General features: G+C 43.0%; 1 protein-coding gene across 2 annotated transcripts in view; it reads right to left on the reverse strand.

Annotated features, from left to right (window-relative positions):
- Positions 1-622: 622 nt before the first annotated feature.
- The window catches only part of APPL2 (adaptor protein, phosphotyrosine interacting with PH domain and leucine zipper 2), a 35,919-nt gene continuing 11,991 nt past the window's right edge, over positions 623-24,550 (reverse strand). The window contains exons 3-21 of one of the 2 annotated variants that reach the window (XM_066633865.1): positions 22,737-22,796; positions 21,691-21,762; positions 20,401-20,488; positions 19,747-19,785; positions 19,581-19,639; positions 16,457-16,603; positions 14,354-14,436; positions 13,495-13,653; positions 12,782-12,970; positions 11,518-11,560; positions 11,370-11,426; positions 11,164-11,252; positions 10,100-10,252; positions 9,941-9,993; positions 7,922-8,096; positions 4,931-4,967; positions 4,664-4,804; positions 3,600-3,647; positions 623-2,556 (exon numbers count right to left, since the gene is read on the reverse strand). In XM_066633865.1, the coding sequence (XP_066489962.1) occupies positions 2,425-2,556; positions 3,600-3,647; positions 4,664-4,804; positions 4,931-4,967; positions 7,922-8,096; positions 9,941-9,993; positions 10,100-10,252; positions 11,164-11,252; positions 11,370-11,426; positions 11,518-11,560; positions 12,782-12,970; positions 13,495-13,653; positions 14,354-14,436; positions 16,457-16,603; positions 19,581-19,639; positions 19,747-19,785; positions 20,401-20,488; positions 21,691-21,762; positions 22,737-22,796 (1,824 nt within the window). In that variant the 3' untranslated portion in view covers positions 623-2,424. Of the gene's footprint in view, positions 2,557-3,599; positions 3,648-4,663; positions 4,805-4,930; positions 4,968-7,921; positions 8,097-9,940; positions 9,994-10,099; positions 10,253-11,163; positions 11,253-11,369; positions 11,427-11,517; positions 11,561-12,781; positions 12,971-13,494; positions 13,654-14,353; positions 14,437-16,456; positions 16,604-19,580; positions 19,640-19,746; positions 19,789-20,400; positions 20,489-21,690; positions 21,763-22,736; positions 22,797-24,550 lie in introns of both variants that reach the window. The other variant, XM_066633864.1, reaches the window with a different exon arrangement.

The following is a 24,550-nucleotide window of genomic DNA, read 5'->3' on the forward strand; positions in this document are numbered from 1 at the left end:
CATCCGTTTTGTCCTCTCACATCTAGTTTTGAAGACAGGGCATAGCCTCTTTAGTGAATGGTTCAAGCAGCTTCGTCATGAGGAAGCTGCTTGAACCATTCACTAAAGAGGCTATGCCCTGTCTCCAAAACTAGACGTGACAGGGCAAAACAGATGTCATTTTGGGAATCTGCACCCCAAATACACCCAGGAATTGGTGTAACATTTAAGGGAGCAAAATGTGTGTTGGCCTGTGTTATCAGAATAAGATGACATGAGCTCCAGCCTTGTATGCTTTTTTCTTGGAAACCCTCTAGCACTTTGTCACAAGTGATCAGAAGCATCTATGGGGTGGGAGGATACCTGCTCAGTTTTGTAATACCAAACCATGGTTTGTTGTTGATGTTTGAATGGCCTATGGTGACACCAAAGCCATTCAAACATCAACAAACATTTTGCTTCAGAAATTGGTCTGCTTGTCTTAGAATTACAGTTGAAAGAGCAAATGTTTCTGGATTTAGACAAGCTACACCATAAATGCCTATGCTGTAGCATGCATGTTCCACTTGCTTGTGGATTACAAGTCCTCAGTCAGTCTTGCTGATTCCTAGTGGAGGTGCAACTTATATATATGGCTGTGCCACAGAGCTGCCGTGCAGAAATGTGTTGCAGCAGGAACCACACTTCCACAAAGCAACCTTTATTTTAAAATTCTGTTAAGTGACACAACATACTATTTCATATGCACAGACCATTGGTTCTTCTAGCTGACAATTGTCTAAGGTTCTTAAACTAGAGATGTGTAGTAGAGAATGCTACAGTTCCTTATAACAGGTGTGAACCTACTCTATTCCACACCTGAAGGCAGTCAGAATATTGGAGGTGTACTTTCACTAGCCTTTCCAGCTCTTATCCAAAAAACCATGAGCTAAATCTTGAGGTATCACATCTCAACATCTGCTCCAGATTCATATATTCTTGACAATTGCAAGAGCATGGGTATACATACACGTACGTCTTGATTCAGAAGGTAGGACAGCTTAACCATAGTTTCAAACATTCACATTAACTCCCTTACATGGTTCAAATAGATTTTAATCGGGCATTATTGCTAAATATTTGTTTTGTAAAATGTGGGCCTTGCTTTAACATTTACACACTCACTTATATAAAAAAATCAACAGAAAAAAATCAGGTGAACTGCAGCAGAGCTAGCTCTGTTCTTGCATGTTAACTGAACTCAAGATATTTAGTAAACCCTAAAGAATGTGTTCCCCACAAGCACCATTATTAAACTGGGTAAGATCTTAGACACTGTCCTCTGTCTGATCATGATTCCTTAGGCCCTTTTTGCTAAGTGCAAAAGTGCTTTTCTCTCCAGGCTGCCTACATCTGGGTTTTAAAGAAGTCTTTTCCTTTGGGGACTTGAGTTAGTCATGAGCAAGCCCCTGTTCAGCCCTTGCCTAGAGGGGGCATTAATCCAAACTTGCAAATCAGTGCAATAAAGTTCCTGCCTCCAATTACTAGCCAATCTGTTGACTGAATAGTAGTTCTGAGAAATTACCTGCCTAGAAGAAACTTAATCATCATTGGTGAGAGGCTAACAGGCTTCCTATGGAACTGATGCATAACTTCTGGTCCATTTGCTGCTTTTTTTCTGTTAAGTATGGTCCTCACAAAAAAGTAGGCACTTAGATTAATAGTGAAAGCTTACCCCAGGTAAAGTATAAAAATAGATATTAATCAGAAAGAAGTGTTTATCAAATACTTTTGTAAACAGCTTAGCCCAAAATAGTGTTTTTGTTACTTTTTAAAACTTCATGTAGAAGTAAATAATGTATTTGTTACTGAGATGCAAGACTAGCCCATGAAAAATTAGGGATTTGTTACAGTTGTATCTCACACTGAGGCTGAATTTAGCCTCCTGAGAACTTCTAATTTTTACCCCTTATGGCTGAGAAGATAAAACTTAAAATAGATGGAAATGTCCAGAAAAGTCTCTGTTAATGGGAAGATTGGAGGAGAATATGATGGACATCTCACTTCCCTACCTTATCCCCCATAACAGTTTATAGAATTGAACAGCAGTGTATAAATCAATGTGTCGTCAAAAACAGTATGTACAGGTCTGATTATAATAGAAACCTGAAAGAAGCTGGTCTTTTTAATTTGCTGGATTCTTAAAGAAAGAGAGGGCTTGAACATGGCTCAGTAACTCTACAGCCCCAGTGTATGTGTGCTTTACATGAAATCTTTGCTGGTGGCCATCAGCAGCCGACTTGATTCTGATTGTTGAAAAAATTTCAAGATTGTCAGACTACTATACCAAAAACCTAAGCCAAGTTCTCCCATGCTATCATTAGAAGTCCATTCATGTTGGTACATAGCTGACAGCACAGAAGTTGACTTATGAGCAAAACCACCCCCACTAAAAGAAGTTATGACTTATGCCTCGGACTCTTCTTGCCCATCTCCATGTATGGTAGTGTCCTCTTCTGACTGGTCATTCAACAGCATGAACTTTCCATCATTGGTCAATGGCATGGATGACATTAACTGAGCTAGTGCTTCTGGATCCTGTAATGAGGATAAATACAAATGAGAAGGTCAGTGGAATTAAGTTATTCAACAATTTGTGTTTTCACTGAATTTTAAAAATTGTTTTGAACCTGGTACACTGTGTAGTGTAAGACAATGGTAGGCAGAAGGAGACTGATTGATAAAGTCACTCCCAAACCTTCGACCTGACTTCTCCATCTTGGTGATCTGATTATTCTTGAGTCCTCCCCAATCCTGAGAACCCAGCTTCAAATCAACAAACCGGTCTTGCATTGGCTTCCTCACAAGGAAGTTGCTTGAATCAGCATATAAGGTGGCTATGCAAAAAACAAACAACTAGGGCCAATCAGGCAAAACCAATGCCATTTTTGGATTCAGCACCCCCAAAATATCCTAACTTCATTCAAACATCCTTGACAACTAAAGGATTTTTTTTGGGGGGGGGGGTAGGCTTGTGTTAAGTGTAATACTGAAATAAATTGATGGTTGTGCAGCAAGTCTTACACACGTTTTATTACAGAGCAGATGAACTACTGGGTTATGTATTACTACAGTGGTGGGGGTAAAACACCCAAGATGGGCCAGTGTGATTTATAGTTATCTTTTATGTGCTGACTTCCCAAGAGTTTGCTTTACCTTAACTGTTCCTTCTTTGCCACAACTGTATCTCCATTATTAGCTCCAGGCTCTTCCAACAATAATTGCCTAGTAGTTCATCTAATCTACTCAGAACATTACTTTTGCTAAGAAGTTAAGTTCTACTGAGTCAAATGGAAGTTAAGCACAATCTCCACTATTCTACTGAAAAGAGATGGAATTGCCTATCACCGATTCACACCTCTAGGCTGCAAGGCTCTGGCACAGATGCTCTCCTCTTTATCTAATACACCACAGTTTAGTGGTCTAGGAAATGTTATTGTTTCATCCCAGCCCTACTGGAGTAAACCAGACCTACTGGAACCCAAATATCCAGTAGCAACCTAAGAGGCCAACGTCACGGTCTGGTCCTGAAAGCACGATTTGGGTGAAAGGATAGCAAATTAAGAACAATGTAAAGTTACCTTCTTAGCTTCAATGATTTCCTTTCCCAGGCTCATTGCATAGCAAATCTGCAGAGGAAGCAAAACTGGCCTTAGAATAAAGAATTACACTGATCTGCAGAGGCTCCATGTTCACAACTTTTCAAGGAGAAAATTTTCATTGTAATATTGCAATATCTACAGGATCCAGACCAGGGAGCCAGAGGGCAAAATGGCTAAGCAGATCTGACCAAGAAAAGCCTGCAACACGTAAGAAGGTTCTTGCTTCTTTTTTATAAAAGTTTTGTTTAAAATGTTTTTATGAATGTTTTAAATGTTTTATGAATGTTGGGTCTGTGACTGTAAATAAAGAATGAATGAAAAGCCTGCAGCTGTTTGCTGTGACGGCAGGAGAAAGTTTGCCTTTCAACATAACCCCATTGACAGGTACAACAAACACCTTTGCACTTCTGTAGTGGTTCTTCAACCTTTTCTCAGCTGGGCCCAAAACAAAAAGTTCCACTGCAAGTCCTTTGATCAGCTCCAGCCCCCGGCCTGAAAGCAACATTTGCAGTTTCCTCTTATGCTGTGCTGTCTCACCATAAATACAGTTGCAAGGCTTCTACAGCATACTTGCTTGCCCCAGCATACAGATTGGAAATTCCTGTCCTATGTTCTTGCTTTTTAGAGAAAGTGTGCAAGCTAACTACATATCATGGGGAAAGAGCAGGGTGTAAGGGAACCACACAACTAGACAATAGGAGAGTTCCAGTGAGCCAAGTGCAATTCTGTTCTTCCTGCCTTTCACCATCCAGCAGTCCACAACTGTTGTGTTCTTCTGTCCACGAGACAGGAAGTCATTTTTTGAAGAAAGATTGGGACCTGAGTCTTAGAAGGGCCCTCCTACATCTTCCTCAAGGCCAGATTTTCAAGATGAGAGGGCAATGAATCATCCCGATTCAATTGTTTATTCATGATCTGGGTAAGGTGAATGGAGTCATCAGTAAATCTACCAACGTTCTACATTCCTACTTGCATTCTTAATGGAAGGTCACAAAACTTTTCACATATTTACAAAAACAAAAAAAGCAAAGCTCTCTCCAGACCTTTTCGCCTTCAGTGTTGCTCTCAAAGACATAGGCACTAAAGGAATCCTCCCCCGGAGTCTCCGAGTCACACACCACAAACCCAATCAGCCTCTTGTTATCCTGATGAGCAGCAAATTGTGTCACACTGGCAAGTTCAAACTGGGAAAATATTGAAAATGTTAAGACTAGTAAATATTTAGTGGTTTCCCAGCAAGCAACAAGAGTTCAACATTTTCATGTTATGGTTACTATTGCCACTTGGCAGTACATGGAGAAGATACTTACACTTGTTCTTGTTACTTGAGTTTGAGGATCTATTAATCTGCAGTTAAAATAAGTGTAAAAAAAAAAAAGAAAGACAGGTCAGATCCTTCCCAGGACTTGAGTGCCCAGAAGCCCTGATTTAATTGCTCAAGTTGGTTGAGCCCAAGTCCCACTGAAACCAAACAGAGCAAATTAGTTGCAACAAGAGTCCCACTGTTTTGGACAGGACCTGGTTGTAACCAGACCTAGGTGGCTCAGAGCCGGTTCTCCAGACAACATGTACTGGCCCATAAACCTTCTCTGTTGAAATACATAACTTGGCATGTCTATATGTGCTTGGTGAATTGGTTAATCATATTGAGGATGCCAACAATGCTGAATTTCATTCTCAACGAACATCAGTTCCATGAGCTTCTTGCAACTCTTGCTGTTTTGGACACACAAGAATGTATGGCAGGCAGAGACAACTGCATGCTAGTTAGGAAGTAAATTGCATGCCATTTCTAAGTTGCCATTTCGTAAATCTATCAAGCTGGTGTACAATAAAATAAAAATATATTTTAAAAAATAAAAAGAAGGGCTGTGGCTTAGTAGTAGACCAAGTGCTTTGACTGCAGAAGTTCCCAGGGAAGGCAAAAAAAAGAATTCCCATCTCAAACCCTAGAGAACCATTGCTAGTCTGTGCTGACAGTACAGAGCTGGATGAACTAAAGGTTTGGACCCAGTATAAGGCAGCTTCTTGTAATCCTGATTCAGCTAAATCAAGATCCAGAACAAGAAACCCAAGGCAGCAACAAACATTCAGCATAGTGGATAAACCAGCTTGGGCTATAGTCTAAAATTTTTGGGCAAATATCACCTGGTAGCCCAGATGGCACAGACAAGCTGTGGGGGGGGGGGGCACTTCATAATCAGAGTAACTGGGTCACACACATAACCCAGGCCTTTATAATGGGATGCTGGCATATAGAAATTTTCGCATTAGAATCATTAAAGTCTAGGCCAGTTCTCAAACATTTTAGCATCTGGACCCACTTTTTAAAACTATACCCTATGGGGATCCACATAGCTTTACGAGACTTTAAAAAAGGTGATCTAGAAAAAAATATTTTTATTTATTTACTTACAAGTGATTATTTGCAAAAAAAAAACACTCAATCCATTTCTCATAATGAGGCAGCTCTAATAAATAGCCTTAATGCTTGAGGGGCTTAGGGCACAATCCTAACCAGGTCTACTCAGAAGTAAGACCTATTGTGTTCAATGGGACTTACTCCCAGGAAAGTGAGGTTAGGACCGCAGCCTTAGTTATGTTACCCCAGCCTTCATCTGCCCCCAGTGACTACTTGTCACTGACGGACTTGGAAAAAAAAACACACCAGACAAAAGACACTCAAAACATTTATTTCCCTCTATTTACACAAGCTTGCAAACTGCAGGAGCTTGGTCCTTGCAAACTGCATGAACTCAGCTCTTTGCAAGGCAGTTAGCAGCTATCTGATTTCTGAATAGCCTGAGGGCTTGAGGCAATTAGTTATTTGATCTTTCCTTGTTTTCACTGGGACCCACCCATCAGAGTTTGGGTCATGACCCACAGTTTGAGAAATGCTAGTCTAGGCCAGGGGTGTCCAAAATTTTTGGCAGGAGGGCCACATCGTCTCTCTGACACTGTGTCGGTGGCCGAGGGAAAAAAAGAATTAATTTACATTTAAAATTTGAATAAATTTACATAAGTTTACATAAATGAATTTATTAAAGATGAACTTATATGAATGAATGAAGGTCTTGCAATAGCTCAAGGCCTATAAAAGGCCTTGCACAAAGCAAGGCTTGCCTTTCCTTTGCTGCCACTGCTGCATCACAGATGTGAAACAGCAAGCAATAGAGGGAGCCCTCATACCACAGCTCATGCGAAAGGTTGAACAGTTGGCCGTCATGCTGAGAGCAGTAGCATCGGGCCAGTGTGGGCTCCAACAAATCTCAGGAGGGCCAGAGGCTCATTGGAGACTGGGGGCTCCCTGAGGGCCGCATTGAGAGGCCTCGAGGGCCGCAAGTGGCCCCCGGGCCGGGGTTTGGGCACCCCTGGTCTAGGCTAAAGAGCACTGCCAGCTGCCTTCCTTCACTCCCAACTGGTCTACTGAGCAATAAAAGGCAGGTTTCTCATAGCCACTGAACCAAACCAGGCATTTTCATCTGTCTCTCACACTAAAGCCAGGAATGGCTCTATCAAGTGCAGAAAAACATCCCCCACCCCCCACCCCCAACCCCAGCCATCTACTCAATTCATATCAAGCCCAAGTTAGATCTCATGATTCTCAGAATCTCATGATTCTGGACTTCCACCAGAGACAGTTGTCTTCTTGACCATTTGCCTTCACAGTAGGTTAGGGGTATAACTAGGGCCAGGGAATTAACTCCAGCAATTGCTTAATAAACCAGACTTGCAGCTACTGAGAACACAATCCTCATTACTTGCATCTGATCTAGACTTTGCTTTTATTCAGTGATTATAATCCTTAGAAAATTAGATGCACTTAATTCTAATAATATCAATGCAATTTCTCTAAGGATTGTGCTTATTCTACATGCAAAACCATCTACATGCAGCAGCCTTTAAGGCGATGAATTAGGAACATAAATCTTCCCCAATCTACACGCAACACATACAATACTTTGCTAGCACCCATGTATAAGTCACACATTGTCAATTTTCAATTGCATCATGCACTAACATGCATTTGTCAGTATGCCCCCCCCTCTTCCTTAAATATAAAGGTTCCCTTGATTGTGGTGTATTCAGACCTGATACTCTGATCCTAGATATTTCCTTGGAAGCAAGTGCCACTGGAGTTTATGAGACTTACTTCCAAGGAACACATGTGCAGGACCTCAGGTGCCCAACCAAGTTAGCAGGACATTTTTCAGTTTAAATCCAGAAACTGCACCCATGTTATGGATGAAGCAGGAAAAAGAGAGAGGAGGAAAGAGAAAAGACAAGAACGTTTTGCTTACTTCAGGTCATTGCTGGTGACCAAGAGGTGGGACTCTGTTGTACGGAAGATGTTGTGAATGGCCCGAGCTGCCAGCACTTGCCTCATGGCTTCATAGATCACTTCAACAGTATGATCAGATTTGACAGCCATAGATCCTAGAAAACGAACTACAAACATCTGCTGCAAAAGTGAATCTGGAGGAGGGGGGAATAAAAGAGGAAAGTGTAATTTTTTTCTCTTGCCAGTTTACAGTTGCCTCACAAATAACTGAACAATCCAACTTTTACCACCAGTGTGTTTCTGCAGAGATAAGAGTTCTTTTAACCCATTTTCGCATGGCCCATAAGTGTACACATTTGGTCCCTGTTGCACATATGCAAACCTGGGCAGAAATGGCTTAAGGTGACTGTTGAGTGCCCTAAAGAGCAGTTTGCACATGCATATATTTATCACTGCAGCATCAGGGGGCACCCTGTATGTGTGAATGCACCACAGACCAAACTTTCAGGCACAATGCTTTTAGTATACTGATCAGGCCACTTCATTCCCAGATCCAGCCAGGTCCCTTCTCTGACGGCTGCCACAAACAGAGGAAGCATCTCTCTGAATACCAGGTACTGGAGACAAACAACAGGAAAAAGCCATCACATTCATGCTTGGCTTGTGAGCACTCAGAGGAATGTGGATGGTTGCTGTTAGATGCAAGAAAGTGAACTGAACCGCATCATGTCCAATCCAGCACAGTGGCTCTTATGCTCCTAGTTATGTACCAAAGAACAGCTCTAGTCAATGGAGACAGGATAAGAGTTTCCTCTCTGATCAAATGGCCAAGTGATCTTGGGACTTTTTTGCCTTGCTACTAAAGCATCTGAAGGTCATCATCACATAGTGCACTATTTCTCTTCCTACAGAGTTGGCATCCTTCAGTCTCGGAAGACTACGGTATCACACTCTGAATAGTGTTCTGGAACAGAGTGTCCTCTCCAGTGCGCGAAGCCTGGATAAAGTAGGTATGGAGGATAGGCTGTTACCCATGCAGCAAATCCCCCCTCTCCATGTCGCTGAAATGGTCCAATGGAAAGGCAGAAGCCAATACAGTTGGTTCCAGCGGCGTCACAGGAGTTGCCAGAGCGTGACTATATATAGCCGCGAACTGCCTCAGGGACTCCGGTTCCGGATTTTGCCTCGAGGTTGACTCCTGAAGCCTTTTCCATAACTGGATGTAGCCACAAGGCAGTGGAGGTTTGGGATCAGAGTTTTCCTTCTCTCAGATGAGCTGCCTTCCCAGGCTAAGGAGTCCCATCTACCCGGTGGCTGTTTAGTCGCCTCTTACGACAAGTACAGCCAAACGGAGGGCCTATTCTTATCCCCAGCCCCCAGGGGTTATATACAGAGTAGCCTGTTAAAAAGTACAGATCTGTCACATTTCCCAGCTTAGTCACATACCATGGTAGCATCATCGAACATATTAACAATAAAATATTGACATGAATGGGGATCTACCTGAAATCAGCTCGTGACCCACCTAGTGCATCTGACCCACAGTGTGAGAAACACTGCTGTTTATGCACTTAGCCCAATGCTGAGAAATGGTATTAACATTTTCACAGGTGACTCTGGATTTAATATTGTGCGGTACTCAGGACCTGGTTAGAGATGTAAATGTTACGGAGCCGTTGGGGAACAGTGATCATGCTGCAATCCGTTTCGACATGCACGTCGGGGGAAGAATATCAGGCAAATCTCTCACAAAAACCCTTGACTTCCAATGAGCGGACTTCCCTCAAATGAGGAGGCTGGTTAGAAGGAGGTTGAACGGGAAAGTAAAAAGAGTCCAATCTCTCCAGAGTGCATGGAGGCTGCTTAAAACAACAGTTATAGAGGCCCAGAGGACCTTCTCTTCCTATGGTACTACATACAATGGATCTCAAAAGTGTATGTAAGGGGTGGTTGGTGGGCCAATGGCCATTTCTTGACGCAGTGACTAGACCACTTTTTGGTCCAAACTCTGTTTGCAAACAATGCCAACGGAACTTACCTGCTTCGTCCTCACTCCTGCCATCTTCAGACTCTCCAAACGGGTTTGTGCGCCTGTAATGCAGAGAGCAACGCTTAATACTGTATGATCTCCTTCCAATCCAATAGCATCTAACGAAAGGGGCACTTTGCCAAAGGCAAGTTGTTCTGCTGACAATACCTGCCACCCCTGTTTTGATCCAGGAACTCTGTTGCAGGAAGCATAATGTCAAACTGAATTGGTGTTCCGGGTGCGATTAATTCAGATGAATCTGGAACATCTGCAGGCTCGGTAGGACAGGCCACCCCGTCATTCTGCAGCTCCTCATTCTGGCTAAAGCAAAGGAGAGAGAATAGTTCCATGTGAAAAAAACACAATTCAGACAGCAGGCCAGCCTTGCCACGAAGCGACAGCTGTATGAAGCAGCATCCTCAGAGGGGCAGCAAACCAACAAGCCCCCAGCCCATCTGGCCACACCCTCTTCAGCCTACCACTCCACTGGGAGCTCCTGGCCTGTTGAGAGCAAATTGGAAAAGGATCATGGCAGCAGCAGGGTGTCAAGTGGTAACTAATCCTGTGGTTCCCAAACCCCTACAGGGGTGTTGGGAACCAGGAAAATCTTTGCATGGGTAGGGAAGGCCAACCAAAGGCCAGTGCTGCCCTCCAGGTAAGTTTAAAAGCCCCTTGCTCCCAGTGGCACCAAGACTGCTGTGGCACCATTAGAACAGTCATTTCTGGGTCACTCTCCTTAAGGGGGAATGGCCCTGCTCCAGTTCCCTTGTGGGTCACGACCAACCGGTTTGGGAACCACTTAAGTATTCCATATTAATTCACCTTGACTATGAGCCTTAGTATCAGACACAGGTTAATAGACAAATGGAGGTTGCAGCAATATAGACAGACCTGTCATTTATGAGGTGGAGCTTCCAAGTGCACATACTTATGTATGCATCTTTCGTTCACAAGTACTTTGCGAATGAAGGCGGTGGCAGGTATATATCACATGTAGGATTAACACATAAGAAACAAAATGTACATTCAAATGAATGTACAGTACCTCTTCAGAATACAGGAGTGGGCACTGCATGCTTGAGTGTTCACCCACGTCAAAACACTTCCTGCTGCTAGAAAGCTAGCACGTGAGGGTAAGTGATCTGGCCTCCCCTTTTCCCCAACATGATAACTCAAGCAGGAATTCCCATGTAACCCAGGACTAATATGGCTAACCAAACATAAAATGTTACCTAGGGCATGGAGTCTCTTGTTTTTTCCCAAAGCTTGTGATTGGGGTCACAGCCTGCAGTGCTGTCTGGTTTAACCTGATGGCAACTGCCTAAAGTGAAAAAAGAGAGGCAGCCTTAGGCTTTTCTACATGCTGGTGTGAGTACCAAATTTACTCAATTTATGAATAAAAATTTTTTAAAAAATTATTATTTTTTAAAATGCTCACCTCAGGATTGTCAGTAAGATAGATCTGCCGGGAGATGTTGTTGATGGCACATATCCACTATAAGAGCAAAAGAAGAACAAAAGTGAAGCTCTTGAAGTAATGACTGTAAAAGAGGAACAAAAAATGTGGCGCCATGAACAGTTCTTACCTCTTCATATTCTTTTTTGCTCTCTGCCTGAAGGGTTATGCCCCTACAAAGAAACAAGCTAAAATAATTGTTCTGCTTCATAGATTCGCTGGTACCTACACAATCCATTCAGGCCCAGAGTCAGCTTGCAAAGTAATATGTAGCAGAAGATCCATCAAACCTAAAAGGCCTTTCTACTTGTCACAAAGTCAACCCAGCACAAGAGGCTGGCAGTATCAGGCTAAACATACTGAAATGTCTGCGAGTATCATCAGGCACCTGGTGGAACATTCAGTCCCAGAGACAGTTAACCAAACACCTCAGACCACTCCACAAGGTGGGCATGACAACAGCCCATGGGAAACACCCAAAACACCCATACATATATCTATTTGCATGAAAAGCAATAAACTAGAGCTAAGTGCAATCTTCCCTCTAAACCCCCCCCCTCCAGTGTGTACAGCCCTACTGTGGCTATGCAGGAACAGCTGCGGAGCACTTTGTGATGACATCATTGAGCTCCAGAATGCCAAAAGGGAAGCTATGCAGGGCTTCCATTCGAGCTGTGTGGCCACTCAGCTTACAGGGAAGGCTGGCCAAGAGCTGTCTCTCTACATGTGCCCGCCATCCCCAGCTAATGGTCAGCTGACTCACAGCCTAGTCAGTAACATGAAAATAATACTACATGACTTTCAATCAGAAAGTACTACACTGAGAACATCAGGACGATGAGGCTCCCATGCAGCACAATGACCTTTTAAACTGTCCGTACTGACTCTCTTATGCTCAGTCAGATAAGGTACAAAATGGTTGAATATCCCTCCCTTGAAGGGCTCACTATTTCAAGGTGACCTGACACAAAGGAGGAATCCTGAATCCATAATAGCCACATAATTCAGGACATTTAGGCAGTTATAGCTTGTTATGTGGGAGCAAAGATGCCCTGTGCTTGCTGAAAGGGCACAGTAACATACCCTTATCTTGGTTAGTAGAGCACTGACACAATGCCCAGCACATCCTTGTTTTTAAAGCTGATACCTGACATAACCATAACATTGCATGAAAAAGCATTACCAAAATGTCCCAATGGTTCTTGTACATGCAGTCTGGAGCAACTTGCTTTATGTACCTAGAGACCTTTGAAAAAGCCATGTGGTGAGCAGCTGATTACATAGCCAGTATGACATACGCACAGGATACTACGCAACTCCTAGTCAAACTGCACACTGTGAACCCTTTTCCCAGCAGAATCACAATTTCCTAGCAGAAGCCCTGAGATACACACGGTTTTCCTGTTGGCGTAGTGATCTGAAAGCAGTATCGCCGGTCTTCGCAATCAATGGCCATCACAGAGCAGTTGTCCAGATCCTGGATCAGTCCACCAGCGACAGCTCCTCTGGGCTGACACATCAGGTTTCCCCCTTGAGTGAAGAAGTACAGCCTGTCCCATGTTGTAGTCACTAGGCCTGTTTTACTGTAGAGAACACCACATGGCTTTGAGACTTGTCGCAGCATCAACACCAACAACTTCAGCAACAAGCAGAGTTCGTTTCCTCTCTGAAATATTGGGAAGTGGGGAATACTAGCATGTATACTTCAAAGCCAGTTCTCCTCCCAAACACCCCCCACCATTAAGATTCTCAGTATCTTCTTGTAAACACCAATCCACTTGGCCCATTATTCCACAGGAGAGGAGAAATTCTGGCATAAATTTGTTACTGATGAGTTTCTGTTAGCTATTGTTTGTTTTTATGGCACTGCTATTAAAAAGAAAAGTACTAACCAGTATTCCCTGCAAGCTGCACAGCCACAGAGCTCAGCAATCCAGATGTTCGGCAATGATGTAATTGCCGAGCTCCTGGAGATGGCATTGTGAAACAGTGTAGCTAAAGAAGGGGTTCAAGCACCAGTCCCGACCCCTTCAAGAGAACATAGGTACTAATCTACCTAATAAAGACAGGCCAACACCTACACCCCCCACGTGCAAATCTTTCTTACTTTCTAAGGTTAAGGTAGCCAGCTTTCTGAATGAGGTTTCTGTTGATGAGAGGCGAGGCCACATCAAAATCGGGTGTATATACAGATTCGCCAACTGAAAGTAGATCCTGCTGAGACAGTCGCATGGCTTCCGTCTCAGCATCCATTTCTTCCTGTACGCTGCAAAACCACAAAAGTAAAACCACAACCATCACAACATCCTTACATAAGCAATCCTACAAACAAGGGGTACCAATACAGTACTAGTTTTTTTAATTTACATATTCCTGTAAGAACCTAAAGGCCTCCCCCCTTCCCCCCCCCCCAAAAAAAAACAAGAAAGAAGTGTCAAGTGTGTGCTTCCATAGCTCCTAAAAGCATGGCTTTAAGTAACCCTCTTTCAAACCATGGTTTCTTAGAAGACTGTGAACAAACCGCAGTGAGCAGTTTGCAGTGAGCCACTGCAGTGAGTCTTCCTCTTCCTTTCATGCACAAGGAGAAGATTCTGAATCCTCCACAGCAAGAAGGAGCTACACAAAGCCACATCTGAACAGATGTCGTCTGAGGACTCTTGTTCCCCATTCACACAAATAAGAGAGGAAGGGGTTTTCCAGTTTCTGATCCTGCTCTGCCTTATTCTCATTACTACCCCCCCTCCACCATCACTGCTATTGAACACAAGGTTGCTTTCTCACATTCTTTAACAGCAGGTGTGCACAAAGGCACAACAGCCACAGCCTTCCCTAGAAGAACTGGGAAACACAACTGGGATAACAGCAGTACTGTGGCTGCTGCCAGGAAGAGCATTCTCTGACACACACATAAGAAGCTGCAACAGCAGCAGCTCAACAAAAAAGCCCACAGAGTGGTCAGTTGTTACCTTTGAACCATGTTTGACACCGATGATAAAAAACTGTCCATTTTTTTGGAAAACATCTCTGCTCCCTTCTTAAAAAATTTAATCTGAAAAATATAACAAAAGGAATACAAAAATTTATTTCAGAAGACTTTGATTATCAAATAGTTTGTAATAACTGGGAAAATGAGGGAAGCAGCAAACTAACTGCAGAAAATAAAATAAGATCCAAATGAAACCATCCATCACCTTCAAACACTTTAGCACTGGGAAGGCAACTGTCCAAAACAGCAGCAGATAAAAAAAACAAAAAACTTTTCCTTCCCAACAACAACAACAACAACAACAGTATTTATATACCGCTTTTCAACGAAAAGTTCACAAAGCGGTTTACAGAGAAAATCAAGTATCTAATGGCTCCCTGTCCCAAAAGGGCTCACAATCTAAAAAGATGCAACACCAGCAGACAGCCACTAGAAAAGACACTGCTGGGGTGAGGTGGGCCAGTTACTCTCCCCCTGCTAAATAAAAGAGGAGCACCCACTTGAAAAAGTGCCTCTTAACCAGTTAGCAGGGGTTTCCCAGTACTATCTTGCTCCTTATATTGATCTAAAACAGCGACGCTCAAAGTTGCAACAGCTGTGTGCCCGGAATGCGGTCCCTATCTTGACCACATCTGAGCATTCTGCCCAGGTGCCACGCGAAGTCCTCCATTTGGAGGACAGGGACACTCTGGGCAGTCATGCCTGTGGCCCAGCATCCCAGAAGGCCATGCAACAGGACATCTGGGCAGACATGAGTGCCCAGAGTATCCTTGTCCTCCGAACTAGGAGGACTTTGCGTGGCACCCAGGAGGAACCGAAAGACTCGCTCACCAGGCAGACGGATCCGCCCAAACCGTGATCCAGACCCCAGGCCATGGTTTGAGCAACCCTGCTCTAGAACAGCACAAGGTGAAAGAAGGAAAGTTGCCACAAGGAGGTTAGGAAGGGGCCAAAATAATATATTATTATAGAACCCATGGCCAGCACCCTTGAATCCTCCAATGTTCTTAACACCACTGCAACCCCTGATCACAACCAACTCGTTTCCTAATAGCACGATGTAAAAAAGTATGGACAGAACAGCTGTGTTCCAATAGAACCTAAAACCATGGTTCGTGCTAACCACAGATAAACTAGCTATAAGCTTTGAGACATTTAAAAAGCAAGCCATGGCTTAGAGCAGCTTTTCTTTGTTTTCCTTCTCCTTCAAAAAAACATCCTTGTTCCCATGGCGCAGCAACCTCTTGAGTTGGAGCTAGGGTTGGTCAGTAGTCTGTGAATACAGACTACTAGCACAGATTCTGGCCTGCAAACAGTTTAAAACTGTGGTTTCAAATCATGGTTTACAGGTCCCAAATAAACAGTACAGTTAAGCTACACAAATTGTGGTTTCCCTTAATTGCAGAACAAAGTCCAAATGCAATCATTCATAATGCTTGTGTGAAAGCTGCATGCGAAGTATTTTAAGTTCAGTTTCCATGACCCTGTGCAGACAGAATTTCTTTCCATGGGGGGGTGGGGATCATTCTATTAGGATTTTAGCCATTTCCCTGTACACTTCCATTCCTTCAATACTCTTCAGTGAATAATCTTGGATGTGTCCATACATCCGCTTTGCTTGTAGTCACGCTGCTTCATGGGTTTTATAGTCAAGACTGTAATCTAGTCTTATCTTTGTGTACTAGAATTTCATTCAGAGGGGATGGTTTGGCATGAAACAGCAGAGATGTTCTGAGGCTGCAAGCATTTGCAGTGTGGAACTACAGAAATATTATAGACTCCACAATACTCACTCTTACAGGCACAAATTGTAAATGCAACTGTCCACACCATGGCCAATTTCAGATTAGAGTTTGAAAGTGTCAAAACCAACAGCTGATCCAAATTCTAATCTTTTTCTAACTTGGCCCCAAACTTAATTATTGCAAAGTGCAGAAACCAGAACTGTCAACAGCCCCTTGAAGGCAATAGGCAGCCAAAAAAGGTAGATGGTCTAGAAATGGGATCTATCCAGCCAACTATGTTTAACCAAGCAATGTCTCATTCTATGGTTACTTTGGTAGCTTAAACACAAGCCCCATACCTGTGAGCGGGTGTATCCCAGCATGGGTTCCATCATGGCAACTCTCTTGCGGTACTGTAAAGCATTCAAGGCGCAGTAATACTGTAATGATGAGAGATGCTGCTTTCTCCGGGCACTGGCTACCTCTTTTGCAACTTCTGCTTTCAGCTAAAAAAATTAACATATTTGTAAAAAACAACCAAGTGTCAGCAGGCATTTCCTTTCCAAACAAAGTCAAAAGGGACAATGCATGGGCAGTTGACACCAAAGTGCAATTTAAATCTCTGGGAGTTGGTGCATTGTACCAAAAAGTTGCTCTTTTTGCACCCATTGTGCACTTGACCAGTGTTTCTCAAACTGAGGCTCGGGACCCACTAGGTGGGTCACGAGTCAATATCAGGTGGGTCCCCATTCATTTCAATATTTTATATTTAATATTTCAGACTTGCTGCTACCATGGTATGTGACTGCATTTGGGGAAATGTTACAGACCTGTACTTTTAACAAGCTACTATGTATATTCTTTTAACAATGATAGTCAATGGGGCTTACTCCTGGGTAAGTGTTGGTAGGATTGCAACCTAGGATTGTTAAAAATGTTCCTGCTTGATGATGTCACTTCCGGTTATGACATCACTTCTGGTGGGCCCTGACAGATTCTCATTCTAAAAAGTGGGTGCGAGTGCTAAATATACGAGAACCACTGCACTATACAGTTGTTAACAGTCACCTTCATCGCATATTTGCATCAACTTATTTCCCTGTTCCCTCACAAAACAATAGAGAGCCTCTTCCAAGTTTACTGTCTAATTATTTCTGTGTACCACTTTTCTAAAAATGTCTGACAACTCCCATGATTAAGAATGAGGCTAAACTTCAGAAGCCAATTATGAAAATGCATTGCGGAGAAAATGCTCTCAGTTGCTTGTTGCATCAGCCTCATGTCTTTAGTTGGGGAACCTGCACCCCAACACTTGGACAAATACAGGTTTTAGAAATGTGTTCGGCTACATTCACTCTCCTCAAAATGCTACTCGTAAGTCATACTGTTTCTTTCTTCCCTCCCCAAATGCTAAACATGAACCACTAGTAGAAGTCCTGACACAGTGCAAAGGGGAAGTCTGTACTGGGCAAAATCAGGCACCTTTGGTGGTTCTGGTCTGCTGAAGTTTATGGGAAATCGTTTTTACTTGGGTAGGATTCCAGTTGTGCCTTAGTTCTCAAACTGCTCGGGAGTTTGAGACTTGAGGTGAGTGTGTGTAGGGGAGCAGCTAAGGCAGCAACGCAATTCCCAGGATTGTGCTGCTGCTGTGGTGGGGAGGGTGTTTTTTTTTTTTTAAACTTACCTGCCCCAGCACAGGAGTCCTGGGGGGTTCAGGGAGCCCTCCACAGGGCTCCCTGAGCGTCTAAACACCTAAAACTCACGCACAAGATGGCGGAGCATGTATATGCAGCGGCTTTGCACTCTGGAGATCGGCATTTTTTAATTAGCTTACTGTTTAGTTTTATTGAAAGTGTGGTTAAGTGAGTGTATGGAGTGTGACTGATGTGAGTGTATATAGTTTCTTAATGTCTGTATCTCGATGGTACATCAAATTTTGTTGTGCATTAAGTACAATGACAATAAAGTAATCTAATCTAATCTAGCTGCTGAGGTGTCACTGCTGAAAGGATAGGCTGTGTGATAATTGAGCTCTCCCATTATCATGAAAATATTATCTAGACTTGTGTATTGTCTCTTCTATCATTTGCAGCTAATGAGTTCCTAAGTGAGGAAAAATGTGCTTATTCTTGTCATGACCTGCTTAATGACTTCACTTCCAGCTTAATGACATCACTTCCAGCCCTCACAAGCATCATCAGTGCTATTCAGCCCACTGTATGAAATGGGTTTGACACCCTTAATCTTGTCCATCTTTCTGTTCCAGCAACGGCCAGTCAGGTTTTCAGAACTTTCAGGTGGCTCTGGAAGTTCACAATTAGGGCATGATGAAGATAATATTCAGGCTCATCTGGATGGCTATTGTTGGGACAGTATGTTGAACTGGTTGGACCTTGGATGCAATGGTCCCTGTTTGTCCCCATCCATGGAGGCGAGCTCTGTGTGTGGATGCGCTATTTATCTTTCATGGACAATGTCTGTGGATAAATTTATAAATTGAGTAATCCATTTTAAAAGTCATCTGATATTTTCAGAGATGCCAAGCTCACCTAATACCACAGACAGGCCAAGAGTGACTGAGTACAGCTGTGGATCTTCAGTTGGGAGGAGTAAGAACTATGAGGGGTTAGCAACCAGGCCAACTTCGAGAAGGTTCTGTTCATCAAGGGTTCTGATTGGACAGTCTAATAATTATGAAGTCACCTCAGCACTATTAGCATAAGAGGTATAATAATGTGCGCCCAGGGGGGTGTTGGAAGTTCCCTCTTGGACAGAGAGTCTCGGGTGCGACGATCTGCACGCGTGTAAGCTCCTTTGTCCATCATGGGCACCTGGCCCCATAGGTAGCCCTGGAGCTAAGAGATCTACAAGAGTAACTGACCCAGGTGAGAGATAGGTATGAATAGAGATAGCCAGCTAGCTTTATTATTTTATTGCTGATATGTTTCCTAGATGTTTATGCCTCTAGCATTTGCTGTCTTATTGTAGAATGTGTAACCTTATGTACTTAATAAACTAAAATATCGTTTACTAAGTTGTTTCATTGTCTGTTGGGAACAAAGGTTCAGAATCCTGCCTAGCCGTTCAGAAAGCTACCAAATACTCACTGAGGTCTAGTAACTTGAGGACTGAGGCTTTAATTGGAGAAAGAGCTCAGTGCCTGCAAGGGATAGCATTAAGCCTAGAGGGTCTCAGTGTCCCTGGACTGAGGCACTGGCACGTACAGGGGGGTAGCAGTACTACTGGGCAAGGGGCCTTGAGGGTTTTAAAGTTCAAAAAACCAAGAACCCTAAGTCTCCAAACCCCCCTTTGTTTATGACACTCAGCAGCACAGTGGCACACACAGGGTCAGTTAATTGTCTGAGAGTACCTGATGCTGCAACACACTAGACTGTTGATACTTTCCTACTTCTCCGTATTAACACAGAGGTGGATTACACAAATGCATTATGATAAATAAAACCAGGACTTTGAACTTCTTACCTTTTCATTTTCTCTTTTTTTGGGTAGTCTGCTGTACTTTGCCATAGAAACATCGTGTTCTGAAAGCATCAAAACATATTTGAGCATCATGATTCATGCTATCATGCACTACAGTGACATAATCAGTGAATCTCAGACAAGTGAAGGACAAAAACATGAAACGTACCATTGCTGGCAAGGCCAAAGAGGTCCTTCAAAGTGCTTACTTCTAGGGAAAAACAGAAGACAAACAAGCAATCTGTGCATTAGTGTGGCAGAAAGTGATTCAGGGAAAAGTACTAGTTCAAACTTCCCATGGACATTCACAGCATACAGATTTCAGAATTAATGCTTTACTTTATGAGACTGTATATTATCATATCTTCATACAATAGGAGGGTAGAACAGGGCGATGTGAAGGCAGATTGGGTCTAGCAGTGGTGGCCACTGAATCCTAGTCCCCTTCCTGATTCAAATTTGTGGTGCAGGTCCATGTGAACCTGCGCCAGCAAATTCGCAAGTGCTTTTCTGAGTAGACCCAAGTAGCAGAGTCTGACTGAGAGAAGACCTCCGAAACTGCCCCCCAGAAGGATGCAGCAGTAGCCACTGTAATGTTGCAGCATCAGCAGGGTGGGGGGATAGGATTGGTCCATAATTGATCTGCAAAGTTAGCCACATTCAATAATAGGACAATTTCCTTCAAGCTATAAAAACTGTATAGGAAAAGTGTCTCCAGGTCTCCTTAATTCCCACTAGGTTTCCTTAGAGGAAGTCACATGAAAAAAGATAGGTAGAAAATATGGAAAGCCAGCCTAGAAGAAATCTAACCAATGATTATTACCTGTAAGATCCTTTTCACGAAATTGGATGATGGGGAGAACCATTGTGTCCGCAAGCTGTTTGGCCAGCTCAGTATGCAGAATGTTAAGCTGAAAGGCAAGACAACTTTTAGTTACAAAAGGTAGAGATACCATCTCAGTTCCCAAAAGCTAGAACACAAACTCCTGTGTTTGAAATGCAGACCAGTATAGTTTAGTAGCACAGAGAAAAAATTGGTCTTGAGCCCATCCTTAGCCAGAGAAACACAGAAGATACCCTTTGGCATATGTCTCCGCTCCCACTGATAAGTAATAAATATGATAAAACATTTTAAAGCCAAACATTAAGCCAAATCAACAATTTATTGAGCTAGATTTAGTATACAAACAAAAGGAAGAGTATTTGTGTGCCTTAAAACTATGTATAAACGTATTTCATTAAATGGAAAATGCCACAGGCTTTCAAACCCAGAATTTTTGAGTCTGTGCATATGTCGATCTGCAGAATCTTCAACAATGCATCAAAAAGCAAGCCCAAATAATGAGTTCAGTAATTAAATAAAAAAGGTAGCACAAACAGTGGGCTTCAGCACTAGGAAAACAGATTGGCCGATTCCACAGAAAAGGCTATGTGTACAAGTACTTGTACTTTGTAATTGTCCAGTACTGCAGTTCTTCACACCCTTCTGTAAGAGCATGTCTATATCATGGAGTAACAATACAGTAATTTCCTCTCCTGAGTGAATTCTGGGAATTGTAATTCTGAAAGGGAGTGGGGATTGCTATACAGAGAATTCTCAGCATTCTCACTTGACTACAGCTCCCAAGGTTTTGGGGAGAAGCCATGACAGTTACACTGGTATTCAAATTACATATGTTGATAGTGTAGTTATGTTCTAAAACAGGGGTGTCAAACTCGTTTCATACAGAGGGCCAAAGTTATCATTCATGGTGTCTGCTGAGAGCCGGAAGTGACATCATTAAGCAAAACTCATTAGCTCCATATAACAGAAGAGAAAATGTGCAAATCTTGTTCATGTTTTCAAGATATGAGAGAGCCCAATTATCATGCTGGGAGACCTCATAACAGAGGTCAGATAAACTGCTTCCAGGGCTGCATTTGGCCTGCGGGCCTTATGCTTGACACCCTTGTTCTAAAACGTCTTGGAAATCAGCTGGGAAAAGATGTGGGAGTCAAGCAGAAAAAGAACCATGCCCTGGGCTAATGATATTTTGTACCCCAGGAAGAAAAACTCCTGGCTTTCTCTACACAGCTGGGTATATTGCATTATAAATACATACATCCAGATTACCTCATCCACTACTTTTGAGAAGTATTGAAGGGTGGATATGACTTCTTCATCTCCTCTTCCCAGGGCAAAGTTCTGCAAGGGAAGCAAGAATAAGGAATCCACTTGGCTGTCTCTGAGGAGGAGGTGAGGCTGTAAGGTTCATTCCAGAAGCCAAACTGGGACCAAGTGACATTGGGCTCTTTCCCTACCATAACCGTCTCCCTCAGCTCAAGGGTCTTTCGACCTGGTCACTGTGGAAGTGACCTGGTCACTACATTCACAATACATGGTGGTTCCTGCATGTGCTTATTTTCTTCTTTTCTCCCACTCCTGTTTGGCACTGTGTCTATTATACTGTATGCCACCATTATAAACTGCAGGTCACATTGATTGCACAGTATATTAACAAACAGTAGTCATAAATAAATAGAATTGGTTCTGAATGACTACCACTGAGCTCTACAGGAAAAAGAGAACCACACTGCAATATATCTCTGTATGTGTGTTTGGGGGAGGCGGGGGAGAGAACCTGTCCCTTCTCTCCAGCACTGGAATACTGTGGGCAAGTTTAGCCTCAGTTCAAGTGACCTCTTTGCTTTCTCCCATACGACTGAATGACACACACCCACACACACCCATCAGGAAATGGGGAGGAGGGAGAAGCTTGCTCACAATTCCTTAGTGAAGGCCAGGCTACCCAAAGCCACAGGGTGGGGCGGCTGCAATGGGTCTCAGACCTCTCTCCATCTCTCTCCTACCCCTACCCCGCCGCAACAGCGTTTTAAATGAAGATTAGTCTCAAGGTTATTTCAGCACATTTTTGCAAGGAAAAGAAATTACTATGTGCAGTGTGGAGGCTGAATTTTCAAGAATAAGCTCTCTGCAAAAGCTCAAGCAAGTCTTAACCATTTTGTCACAATATTGCTGCTATAAATGAGTCAACAGTTTGTCTTATTGACATCTGTCAGCATGATTGCCATTTCCTGGGGAACTTTGGGCAGGCCCTCTTTCTCATCTATTCTGCTAAAGATCAGGATCGATCAGGATGTAGGCAGAACATTGCATACCTGTTTTTCATACGCGAGAAGCTGCTTGGAGAGCTGTTGTGTTGCCAGGCACATTTCATTCTGCAAAGAGAAATGGTGTCTCACTGCAAAGTGTCATGCCCATTCAAACACCAAAGCTGCAATTGTCAACACAATTATAAGAAAGAAACCCTACTGGATTCAGTGGGACTTACTTGGAGGTAAAACATGAATAGGCTTGCACTTTAAGCCAAGGACACCATCTAGGGGTAGGAGGAAGTTGCTACATTCAGTGCTTCAGATCACATATGATTATTCCACAGCAGCATCAGTTATCCTATGCAGAGGTCTTACATGGAGTCAGAACTTTAATCTATCAAGCCCACTATTGTCTATCCAGTTCAGGATAGATAATAGTAGTTATCCAGTTCAGGAAGGGGTCTTTCCCAGCTCTACCCGAAGATGCCTGGGCTTGAACCTGAGAGACATCTGTCACGCAAAGCACATGCTCTACACTCCCTTCCACATCTCTGGGCAGGTTTGGACCTCCAAATACTTTGGGCCTATGTATGGGGGGGGGGAAATCACAAAACAAATGTTTGCCATAAGTGTTTGGTTTAAATTGCAAGAATTATATCCAAGACCAGGAATCCTGACATTGCTAAATCTCTACCTTCCTGCCATCCAAACTCATAGAAATTTGAATCAGTTCTGATTTTATTAGCATTTGCACTGCAGATGTGAAGCAAGAATGCAAACAAGACTACGGCAATAAAACTATAAGAACAGGATTCCCAAACCAGTTCTCTCCACCTTCCCCCCCCCCACTTTGCATATCGCTGCTGCAGAAAAGAGAAAGCATGACTTAAGGCACTTGATTCCTTTAACAGTTGTGCAAAGAAAAGAAACCTGAACATAAAAGAGAATACCAGATGTGGGAGCGAGATTATTCTGGTGCTATGGATGGTCTGTGTTTTGCAAAATCTCAGGGCTTGAGATGCAAAGCGATTCACATGTCCAGGCCAGAGTTTCTGAAGCTCTTCAAAACAGATGTAAGGGGGGGGCCACATCTGTGGATCCCGTATCTGTGGATTGGGTCCAGGCCTCCCCCAGTTCATGCATCCCCCTTTGTATTTGCTTCCCCTTAAGGAGGCACCTGACCTTTGCATATGTGAAGAGACTACATCAGAGTTAGTGCCAACCTTCCAGGCAGCAACATTTACAGTATTCCGATTTTGTCCAGATCAACAGCAAATAATCTGGACCAAAATTCTGCTGCTCAGTACACCTTTGTCCCAAGGTCATATTTTGGATTCAAAACTGGACATGTTTAATGTAAATGTAGCATAATATTACTACAATAAATAAACTGCTCTGTCTGCTCATTTTAGGACTAGTTCAGTGTATAACAGGCTGAACTACTGCTGAAGTTCAGGGCGAACAGCTATGTCTATTACATAACAAACAAACTAAGCTGACCACACAGATAAATAAAATTCTCTCCAAGCTATGGTTCTAAAGATGGTAAAGCAAAGTCTAACTCACTTCTAACCATCGAATAATATAACAATTTGGTCTGCTCCATGTTTCTCATCTACCCATTACACTATGGAAACAACACTGAACTGCAACCATCACCAAATCCCATCTCCATTCCTGACAGCATTTCCACTTACTACGGCACATCTGTGATGTTTAAAATAAGTGTACAAATACCCAAGAATTCCAGGAAGGTGTGCCCCATGAGATGCCAAGCTCCAAACGTGCCACCTGGCATTTATGGGAGTTGTCTCAACACCTAGTAATAACATCACAAGCAAACAAAAACTCAACAATTGCCAGGGCTGGGCCTCACT

Source organism: Tiliqua scincoides, chromosome 7, assembly GCF_035046505.1.
Source record: "Tiliqua scincoides isolate rTilSci1 chromosome 7, rTilSci1.hap2, whole genome shotgun sequence".
NCBI classification, from domain to species: Eukaryota; Metazoa; Chordata; class Lepidosauria; order Squamata; family Scincidae; genus Tiliqua; species Tiliqua scincoides.